At 50.2% G+C, this 10,979-nt stretch overlaps 1 protein-coding gene across 6 annotated transcripts in view; it reads right to left on the minus strand.

Moving 5' to 3' along the window:
- Positions 1-415: 415 nt before the first annotated feature.
- Positions 416-10,979, minus strand: part of Slc26a8 (solute carrier family 26 member 8) — a 64,062-nt gene continuing 53,498 nt past the window's right edge. For all 6 annotated transcript variants that reach the window (XM_010605351.2, XM_010605355.2, XM_010605352.2 and 3 more), the window contains 5 exons: positions 9,546-9,899; positions 7,505-7,559; positions 7,234-7,418; positions 1,813-1,842; positions 416-976 (listed from right to left, as the gene is read on the minus strand). In XM_010605351.2, the coding sequence (XP_010603653.1) occupies positions 545-976; positions 1,813-1,842; positions 7,234-7,418; positions 7,505-7,559; positions 9,546-9,899 (1,056 nt within the window). In that variant the 3' untranslated portion in view covers positions 416-544. The remainder of the gene's footprint in view (positions 977-1,812; positions 1,843-7,233; positions 7,419-7,504; positions 7,560-9,545; positions 9,900-10,979) is intronic.

Below are 10,979 nucleotides of genomic sequence, written 5' to 3' on the forward strand. Positions count from 1 at the left end.
CGGGTTTCTCAGTCCAAAGGCAAGAAAAGATCACCTTCCCACAAAGCTAAGAAGCAGCACATGGATTAGACAAAAAAAGTCCAAGCTGGAATCCAACCTGGGCCTGAAATTTGCTTTGGTTTTTGTTGTTGTTGTTGTTGTTTTTTTTTTTTTTTTTTTTTTTTTGAGACAAGGTCTAGCTATGTAGTTCAGCCTGGCCTTGAACTCACTGTGTAGCCCAGGCTGGCCTAGAACTCACAGTGATCCTCCTGCCTCAGCCTCCCCAGTGCTGGGATTACAGGCCTGCGCCACTAACTTGTTCATCTTTCTTATTCATCAGAGCTCCCTGCTGCAACCCCTCCCACTTGCCATTTCCTTAGGGATACAGGATAAAGGGAAGAGAGAAGGCTAAGGAAGGATCCAAATGTAAGTAGTTACGTGTTTTATTTGAGCCTCTTCTCTTTCTCACAAAACAAGCACTGCCAGCTCGTGCCCAGTGTAGGTCTTAGGAGTGAGCAACCCTTCTCGGGTGGGGGGATCTGCCAGGTTCTCTGACCCCTGATTTCTAGTTCACCTCCCAGACCTCCTCCTTGCTGCCCTCAGGTGAGTCTGAATCCAGATACTTCTGTCTCTTCTCTGCTGATCGCATCCGAGGTGAAAGCTGGGGCTGGGAGCCTTGAGCTGGAGCGTGGTACATGGGCCGGAAGTGCTGTGGAGGGTACACGTGGGCCCTCGACCTGGGGTCCGGCTGCCTTTCCCACTCCAGATCCATGTGAGGCTCCAGCTCGGGCTCCAGCCCCAACTCGTTGTCCAGGACCTGGTCCAGGTCTAGACTGAGATCCAGCCCGCTTGGCTCTGCAGACTCCCCAGTGTCGTCCAGACCCAAGTCAAACGCCAGAGACTCCTCTTTGGGCTTCTGGACCTTGGGGAAGCGTTGACTTGTATTTCTGGAGCTTTCTAGAAAACCACAACTCTTTTCGTATCTTGATTTGTCATTCTGAAATACACACAATTAGATGGGTTAAACTTTACAATTCATTTAGCTTTTTTTTTTTTTTTTTTGGTACAGGGGATCGAAGTCAGGACCTTGCGCTTGTGAGGCAGGCAGAGGCGCCACTGAGCTACATCCCTGGCCCTCATTTAATTTTTGAGCAGTCAAGGAATTTCAGAATACCATGGGACTTCAGGAACCGGAACCAGGGATTCCTGGAAAAGCAGGGAACAGTTCTTGCCTGAACCTGCTTTTCATCTCTGCACATCCGGTTTCTCCCTCCTTCTTCTTCAAATTCAGTCACCCTTGAACTTCAGACCTCGCTGGCTGGACTGGACGTCATGATCACCATTTAAATGGCAAGGGTCTTGATCTTACCCGTTTGCCAGTGCTCAGTGCAAAGCCTCACGGCTCTCTGTGACCTGGCCTCTTGCCCTCGTCCCCAGCTTCCCAGCCCCAGCTGCCAGCGGTGCCCCACGTCCGCTCATCTGCGCCCCTCTTTCACCGCCTCATCCTCCGTCTCACCCGCACACGCCCTCCGCACCTCACTCTCTTCTGCTCTTCCTTCCTCTTTCCTCACTGGCCTCTCTGCCTGCTCCTCTCCTGCTGGGCTTCTAAATCTTGGCGCGCCCCAGGTCCTGCTGCTGGGACCTTCCTCCTCTGTCTGCTCTCCCTCTGGTCGTCTTATCAGGCCCGTCCCGTCCAGGACCGTCCCCAGCGCACACCAGTGACCGGAGATAACTCCCCCGCCACCTTCCGTCCCCTACCTCTCCACTTGCAAGTTTAATGGGCATCTTGCATTCAGTACAGAACATCAGATTTACATAGGAAGCAAAACTTACTTCTGTCCCGGTCTTCTGTCTCTTAAATGCCTGGAAAAAATTAAATATTCAGTACCAATTCTTAATGTAAGTCCTGAAAAGAATGCTAGCAAGCTAGGAAAAAAAAAAAATCAAACCCTTTTCTTGTTTTTGTTGTTGCTGTACTGGGGATCAAACCCAAGGTGCTCTACCACTGACTCACATCCTCAGCCCTATGTTTTGTTTTGTTATGTAGTTGAGACTGCCCTGGAATTCACTGTGTAGACAGCTGGTCTCGAACTCACAGCGATCCTCCTGCCTTAGCCTCCGAGTGCTGGGATTACAGGCGTGCGCCACCACTCCTGGCTTCTATTTTTTATTTTGAGACAGGGCCATGCTAAATTCCCTGGGCAGGACTTGAACTTGTGATCCTCCTGCCTCAGTGCTGGCATTACAGGTGTGTTGTATTGTACTTGACTTAGAGAAATACTTTAAAAGAAATATAGTCAGCAGTGTCCATTTTGGGCCAGCTGTTAGCACTGACCCTAATGCAGACACGAGAAGCTTATTTCCCCAAATCCGGAGGTCAGATGATGCTCATCAAATTAAACTGTTCTGGGACTTCTGACTTAAGTAGCAATATGTAATATTGAAATAAGAATTCTAACATAGAAAGTAAGAAATTAGCATTATTTTTAGTGAATATTTCTCTCGAAAACGCAAGAGAATCTACAAGGAAGCCCATGAGGATAAGTAAAACTACTCACAAAAGTGGCCAGGTAATTTTGTAAAAATCAATGAGTTTCTTATATCTTAGCTATTACCAGTTGGAACAGCAAATGATAAAGAAAATTTATTGTGTTGATATTGTATTTAGTTTCAGATGGGGTCTGTCTATGTTGCCTGGGCTCAAGGGATCCTCCAGTTTTAGCCTCCTGAGTATGTAGCTGGGACTACAAGAGAGCACTAACACACTTAGCCTTAGAGAATTTATTTTAAAAAGCAATAAAAGGGCTGGGTGTGGTGGCGCACACCTGTAATCCCAGCACTCAGGAGGCTGAGGCAGGAGGATCACTGTGAGTTCAAGGCTAACCTGGGCTATATAGTGAGCTCAGGATCAGCCTGAACTACACAGTGAGACCCTGTCTAAAAAAAACCCAAAGAAACAAAAACAAAATAATCAAAGGCTACTTGGAAGCCTGAGGCAAGAGAATTACAAGCTAGGGGCCAGCCTAGGAAACTTAGTGAGACTCTGTCTCAAAATAAAAAGACCTGAAGATGTAGCGCAGTGCTCCCTGGGTTCAGTCCCCATTACTGAAAAATAAAAAAGATTTTTAAAAAAAGGATGGAGAGGGCCGGGGATTTAGCTCAGCGTTTCGGTGGCCTGCCTTGCAAGCACAAGGACCCGAGTTCAATCCCCGGTACCAAAAAAAAAAAAAAAAGATGGAGAGCTAGGGATTTAGTTCAGTGGTTCCACCGCCTGCCCCACAAGGACTGGAGTTCAATCCCTGGTACAAAAAAAAAAAAAAAAAAAAAAAAGTCTGGAGGGAGCATTCACCTGCTGCCATGTGAGACACTACTGGAATAAACTCTCACCAAACACCAAACCTGCCAGTATCTCGGGCTTAGACTTCCCATGCTCCCGAGCTGTGAAGAATACATTTCTATTAATTATATATTATTACCCAGCCTCTGTGTGCGTGTGTGTGTGTGTGTGTGTGTGTGTGTGTGTGTGTGTGTTTAAATAGCAATGCTTATGGGCAATGACTCAGATGGATGGTATAGCTAAAAAATAAAAATTAAAAAAATCATCCTCACTGTAACATACCAAAGAGTATACAATAAAAAAATGAAACCATAAAAACTAGAGAAAATGACTTATTACCCATTTATTTTCCAAGTGGAAATGACTTTCTTTTTTGTTGTTTTTTTGAGACAGGGTCTCACTATGTAGTTGAGACTGACCTGGAACTCACTATCTAGCTCAGGCTGGTCTCGAACTCACAGTGATCCTCTTGCCTCAGCCTCCCAAGAGCTGGGATTATAGGCGTGCACCACCACACCCGGCTGGAAATGACTTTCTAACCAAAAAAAAGAAAGAAGATTAATGATGTGACCACATGATACGTAAAAACAAACATGTCAAGAGGATCTGAATCACAAATACAAAAAAAAAAAAAAAAAAAAAAAAAAAGAGATTGTAAAAAAAAAAAAAAAAAAAAAAAAAAAAAAAAAAAAACCAACAGAGAAACTCCCATTTACAGTAAAAGCAGACTACATAATTCAGACCAGCCCTCCCATTGAGGATAATTAGAAGAGCTGGACAAAATATTTTTTTCAAAATCTCTCTTAAAGTTTCCGTAGCACTGACATCATGGTTCAGATCTGGAACACTTCCCCAAGGTGGAAGGCAGGGTGCGCAATGCAGCCAGGGGCTTTGAGAGTCCGATCACTCTGAGGAACTGACTGCATCATGAAAGCTCTGATATCATCAATGGACTGGTCCCTTGATACATTCAGACAGAATGGACTATTTGGGAACTGGGCCTGACTGGAGGAAGTCGGTCACTGGTCCTCTGCCCCTTCCGCCATCTCTCTCTCGACTTCCGGTGGCCATGAGGTGAGCGACTTCGCTTCACTGTGTGCTCTCTGCCGTGATCTGTGGCTCTGTCATAGGTCCAAAGTGGCCATGGACTGAAATCTCTGAGACCATAAGCCAAAAGAAACCTCTAACTACTGTAGGATTATTTACGATTTTCTCAGGTGTTTCCTCCCAGCGATGGAGCGCTGACTAACGCAGCCAACGGGATCACGAAGAGTGCCAAGGCCAAGAGAACAGGTGAAGATTAAAGGGCTGAATCTGGCAGTGCGGCCACATTCGTCCTGAAGCTGTTCGATGCCTAGAAGTGTTTCATTCATGCTGAGAGATGCTTCTGATAACTTTAAGGGCTGAGGGTTGCAAAAAAACTGGATTCCAGGGCCTAGGGGGCCAGGGCTGTCATAAACCTCTGCACAAACTATAACTGGGCCTCTGGTCACTTGGGTGGCTAGGAAACCTCAAGTCCTGAAGTCAGATGAAAGTGGCCTTGGATTGCCAGTACCTCCAGCTATCTGGCAACTCCACCAAAATCTTTCTGGAAGAGAAGACTATCTTAGGCCACAATGGGTAGTAAAGCAGTCTCAGGACCTACCCAAGACCCACTAACACAGAAATCCTGGGGACGGGCACACAGCGGGCCTCTGCCATCTCTCTCTCTCTCTCTCTCTCTCTCTCTCTTTTTTTTGGTACCTGGAATTGAATTTGGGACCTTGCGCTTATGAGGCAGGCAGCAGAACCACTGAGCTAAATCCTCAGCCCAGCCATCTCTGCTTTCAGAGAGCACTGAGGTGACTCTGACGGAGGCCTAAGTTTGAGAACCCACGGAAAAGGACCAGCAGCTGGTTGGAGATATTATCAGAGGAGTTCTCAAGGTTGGAGGGAATGACCTTGATGAGTCAAAGACTTTCTGATTCTGATTTTATAAATGGGGGTGGGCTTTAGTGTAGACCTGATAAGAAATGTTCAGATCTAGCTATCAGGAATAAACCGTTCTGGATAAACAGAGGCATATAACCTGCGAGGAGTCTCAGCACAGCACGGGAATAATATGCTGGCAACACATTACTTAAAAAAGCAAAGAAAAAAGGCTGTGTTCTATAAGGTTGGATATTTCTTCCTTCAGGAATTTTAAGAAACCAGGCATGGTGGCACACATCTGTAAGTCCATCGCTCTAGGAGGCTGACACAGGAGGACCACAAGTACGAGCCCATCCTGGGCAACTTTGCAAATTAGCAAGACCCTGTCTCAAAATTTAAAAACAAAACAAACAAACAAAAAAGAAAGCAGGAAGACTGGGGAATGTAGCTCAGTGCAAAGGCTCTGGGTTCAACGCCCAGTACCCCCTGAAACAACAAACAAACAGCTCCCTCGAAACTATGGTAATATTTTCCTCATCATAAAAATCCAAATGTTACTGAAATCTAATAAAGGATTGGGGATTTGAGTGAAAAATAATTCTAGTCATCAGATAATGTTTGTGCATGCCTATAACCCAACACTTGGGAGGCAGAGGCAGGAGAACAGATTCAAATTCAGATTTGAAGCTGGGCGTGGTGGCACACATGCCTGTGATTCCAGCACTAGGGAGGCTGAGGCAGGAGGATCGCTGTAAGTTCGAGACCAGCGTGGGCTGCACAGTGAGTTCCAGATCAATCTCAACTACATAGTGAGTATCTCAAAAAACAAAAACAAAAAAAATTCAAATTCAAGGCCAGCCTGGGCTTCATGGTGAGTTCAAGTTCAGCCCGATCTACATAGAGAGACCCTGTCTCAAACAAAACAGAACAAAATACCAAAAATATTTGATGGCCATCTATGTTATAATTTCATATTTGGAGAAACACAGGTACTTGTGTTTCTCACCTACACAGGTACTTGAAAACATTAAAGACCCAGATCTTTGCTCGGTATTGAATGACTAACACTTGACCTACATATCTCTCTCCTTTGCACTTGGTCAGGTTCAATAAATGAACGGGGCTGTAAAGCAGCCCATGTATTAGACTGGCAGGTATTTCCCTGCGCTAGTTCTTCATTCAGCTTCTCCGGAGCTGTCCCCTCACCGGGTCACAGCAGGGGAGTCTGAAGGCGGCTGGATGGGGCTGTGTGATGGAGGCTGGGGTTGGGGTGTGATGCTGGGACTGAGAGTTCAATGTTGAGACTACACAGGGCTCCACCGTGGGTGTGGGTGGCCTGGATGGGTTACACAGGCGCAAAGAGGGCAGGCTTCTGTCACTGCCACTCCTTGCTGTGTTCTTGCCTTCTGCCTGCCAAGAACCGTCTGTCCTCTGCCATCCCCTCTGCCATGAAGCCAGCCGACTGCGGACTGAAACTTCTACAAACCTCGGGCTACAGTAAACCTTTCCTCCTTGAGCTTGGGGGCGTCGGGCATTTTGTCTCAGCAATGTGAGAATTAACTAAGACACTCATCCCAAAGAGATATCTAAACTGTTTAGCAGTTAGCCTGGGTGTGGTCGCAGCAGTCGGGAGGCTGAAGCAGGAGGACTGCTGTGAGTATGAGGCCGGCCTGAACTACACAGCCTGTCTCAAAAAAAAACCCAAAAAGTGAGCAGTTAGTGTGGCACCAACCAAGATTGCTGTAAAAGGACGCTTGGGGCTGTCACTGGGTTAGGTAAAGCCTCTCTGCAGCTGGGGAAGTGTCCCCAATGGGACGCAGCGGCCACGGCCATGAGGGTACTTGGGCTCAGTTCACTGCAAGTTACTGAGTTACTGCTTGACAAGAGAGCATTTTCGACACCTCCAACCAAACCTTTCCTGGACCTCGCTCACCTCTATCCGATTGACCGACTCCTCCCTCTCCATCCTCCCAACCACCGAGCCTCCAGCCTTCAGGGCATCCAACCTTGTCCGGCTCGGAGTAGGTTTCCTGGAGCACAGTCTCGCCCTCCTCCACGCTCAGCTCAGAGCCGTCCGCAGCGTTTCGGGACAAGGCGAACAGCACAGCGTCGTGGAGGCTGAGGAACAGGTGGGCCTTGGTGATGCCATCGTCAAAGAAATCATTCTTCTCAAACTCCCTGAGCACGCAAGCTGCAAACCAGCCGGGCACACACAGGGTGAGGCCCCGTCCGGCCCCGGGTGCACGGCACAGCCCTCGCCGGGGGAAGCCTACTCACAGTGACACCCGGTGAACAGCACCAAGATGCTGGCGTTCTGGAAAGCGTTGCACATCTGCAGGGACACAGTGGATCAAGGTCGGGGGGGGGCCCCGCACTCCCTGGGAAGGGGCTGAACCCCCTTCGGTGGGCTGCGAGGGTAGCTCGGCGGTGGAGGTTTGTTTGGCGCTCGTGGGGCCCGGGTTTCCCCAGAACCACACAGGAAAGAGTCCCGATGCGAGCAGAACCTCCCGGCCGTGCCCTTTCCGGAGAGTAGGAGCTCTTGGCCGCCCAGTTTTGCTCCCCAAACATCTGGTGAGTGGGCTTGGGCGGCTAGAAAATGTCCGAAGTGCCGGGTGTGTGAGAAAAGAATGAGACCATCCCTCGTGGGGCCGGCAGGGAATGGTTCCGGAGAGAGGACACTGGCTCGAGAGGAGCCGGCGACGCGGCGGCAGAGGGGCAGTGGGGCGCACCCTGGGAGCTGGCGGCGCAGTCACACCTCGTGCTGTCGTTCATCACGCCCGCGCCATGCTTCGCTCCCCACGATGCGGGCGAGACGCAGAGGACCTGGTCACGCGGAAGCCAGGGGGACTGGGCAACCGCGAGAGTCCCCTCCAGGGCTGCTCTGCGCAACCGCACGTCAGACGGTCAGCACCAGATAAGTAACCTCGGCCAGTCTGTACCCTCTGGGGAATAAATCCTGACATCCACGTAGAAGCAAATTAACCATAGGATGGAGGGCCGGGGATTTAGTTCAGTGGTTCCACTGCCTGTCTTGCGAGCACAAGGTCCCGAGTTCAATCCCCAGTACTATTACTACTACTAATAATAATACTAATAATAAGATGGAGTGGACTTCAACCCCAAGAAAATCTCAAGTAGAAAGCATTGCACAAGACTGAGTGGAGACAGCACAGCTCGGTGGAATGACCCAAGGTGGAAAAACTCCTATAATAAGAGACGATCCAATATGGTTAGGTCTGGAAGTGGCACATGTGGGTGGCTGGGAGTCTGGTGGACGGAAAGGTTCTTGCTGCTAAACTCTTCCAAAGCTCTCCTCCTACAGATGAGGAGACAGAGACCCTGTACCACTTGGTGGTCACCTCGGGAGAGATGGACAGGGTGCCGGGAAGCCAGGGCAGAGCACAGATCTCCTGGCCAGCAGCCAGCACTCCTCCTGCTGTGGAGAGCTGCCAACCGCCCCGGACCAAAGAGGAGCCTGACTCGCTTAAATCAGTCTCTTAGGAATAGGAAGGCATGAGAAAGTAGGATCCAAAGGTAAAAGAAGGCAAACCAAACAAAGGAGTGTGTGTGAGCTCAGAGCTGGGAAGTGAATGGGCAAAAGTCAGAAAGAGCGCTTTACACAGACAGATAAGCTGGCTGGGCAAAAAAGTGCACGAGACCACCTTGGTTAATTGTGCACCTACAATGTCCTGAGCAGGAAGTGAGAACTGTCAAAGGATCTGAGAGTAGAAATCAGGACGTGGGGGCAGAAGTTTTGAAAGTCATCTTCCCTGTCCTTTTTCACCTAATGATGCAGGCAGGGAAGGGGAAAGTGTGCCAGCCCCGCAGGTTCTGGATGGGCAGCGCCAGTGCGAGGTGTCATTTTGTCCTGACTTCTTCAAATCTGAGAACAGTCCAGCCTGGCGCCTTCTACAGTGCCTGGCTTAGAGGCCGAACTGCGGAGGACTCTCGGTGAGCTCGTCCCCACAGCGTCCGAGCTCACTCCCTGCAAGGGTGTGCAGCGAGTGCAGAAGGGTGCACGAGGGATGGCGGAGGAGGAAGCACCGGTGGCTGCCTCAGCAGCGTTTCCTGCTGTCCTCACTCCCGTGAGAAATAATGAAACGGCTCGTGCGTGTTCAGCCAAGTGCAGCTCAATGCGTCAGAGTCGGTTCGTTTTCATTTGAGGCTGATGGACCTTACACGGCCTCCAGTGCCCAAGTTTCTGGAAACCTTGCAGTCACACAGCGGCTAACGCCAGGCGGGGTTACTTCGGGCGGTGTGTGGGTGCTGGATGGTGGGAGGGGACCAGAGGACGTGGCACAGCCTCCCCAGTACCTACCTGTCTCAATATGACCAAGGCCTGAGAATCCACGTAGTGCACCAGGGAGAAGTCCAGGATGATGGTGTGGGTGGCGGGCTGCACAGTCACGTCGGAGCAGGGGGCGTTCAGTCTCCTCTCGGCCGGAGCGGCCCCAGGGTCCTGCGGCGAGGGCACGCTCTTCTGCAGGGTGTTGCTGGAGGGCCAGCCTTTCCCCACGTCCTCGCAGATCTCCCCGTGGTATCTCTGGGACGGCGTCTCCTCGTCGGATGTTTTTTGGCTTAGGGTCGTGGGCTCCAGAGGCGTGCAGTGGATCAGGTTACCGGAGGACGAACTGAAATCCTCCTGGTATTCGTACCGCTCCGTGTAGGCGATCTGGGGACAACAGAGGCAGGGAGGGCGGCGGTGAGACTCAAGCTCGAGCCGGAAGCGCCTCTGGATTCACTTCCCTCTCCTGAAATTTCTCCCAGGCCAGGTTCTACTGCACGTTTCTCCTCCACTCGGACACTTCACTGTCACTTTGCGGTCACGACTAAGGCCTCATTCATCTTTCCTCACCCCCACTACCCCAGCATCCTCTTCCCAAGTGCCCCTGTCCACCAGTGACGAGTTCCTTCCCTCTGTCCCTGGGTCCTTAGGAGCCTCCCAAGCCAACCACACTTTGTGCGCAGCGCTTCTTTCTGTCAGGCCCCTCCCCTCCTGTCATCCTCTGCCAGCTTCCTGAAGAAGAGGGGCGTTGCTTAAGGAGGCCGGACTTTGTCTCTCTCTCCTTTCGATCCCGAACTAGGCCTCGAGTGCCTGCGAAGGCTGAAGGACAGTGCCAAGGACCAGGAATACAAGGGCGTGAGAGACGCAGCCATGGGCTCACGGAGATCAGGCTCCTCCTGGGAGGAGGACACGTGTCCATGAAAGGCTAGGGAACGAGCCGGGGGTTTAGCTCAGTGGTTCGGCCGCCTGCCTCGCAAGGGCAAGGACCCGAGTTCAATCCCCAGCACCCCCCAAAGGATAGGGAACGACATGTGTGAATGCGAACTCTACATACATGGAAACATGAGAAGAATTCATTTGCTCGAGCATGTTAATTCTAAGTGAGACTCGTATCAGACGCTGCTAGGTTTGTCCATGATCAAGGGTGTACGTTATTCGTGCAACGCACGTGTGCTCTGAGTGGTCATTTAGAAGTAAGTCTTGAGTTCATGTGTTTACACAGGTGTTTACCTTTCGTCCAAAGGTACGTGGCTAGGAGTTTACAAATATTTAATCGTAATTTATATTATTTATTACTGTCAATAATTTTACATATGTCTGGTGGCCAATCTTAAACTGAGGCTTACTTCTGGGGTAACGTGGGAGACTAGACAGGAAGACCGGGGCCTAATTGGCCCCCTCCCTAAGCAGTGAGAAAGGCGGTGTGTGTGTGTGTGTGTGTGTGTGTGTGTGTGTGTGTGTGTGTGT

Source organism: Fukomys damarensis, unplaced genomic scaffold (genome assembly GCF_012274545.1).
Source record: "Fukomys damarensis isolate Sample0158 unplaced genomic scaffold, DMR_v1.0_HiC HiC_scaffold_20, whole genome shotgun sequence".
Lineage (NCBI taxonomy): Eukaryota > Metazoa > Chordata > Mammalia > Rodentia > Bathyergidae > Fukomys > Fukomys damarensis.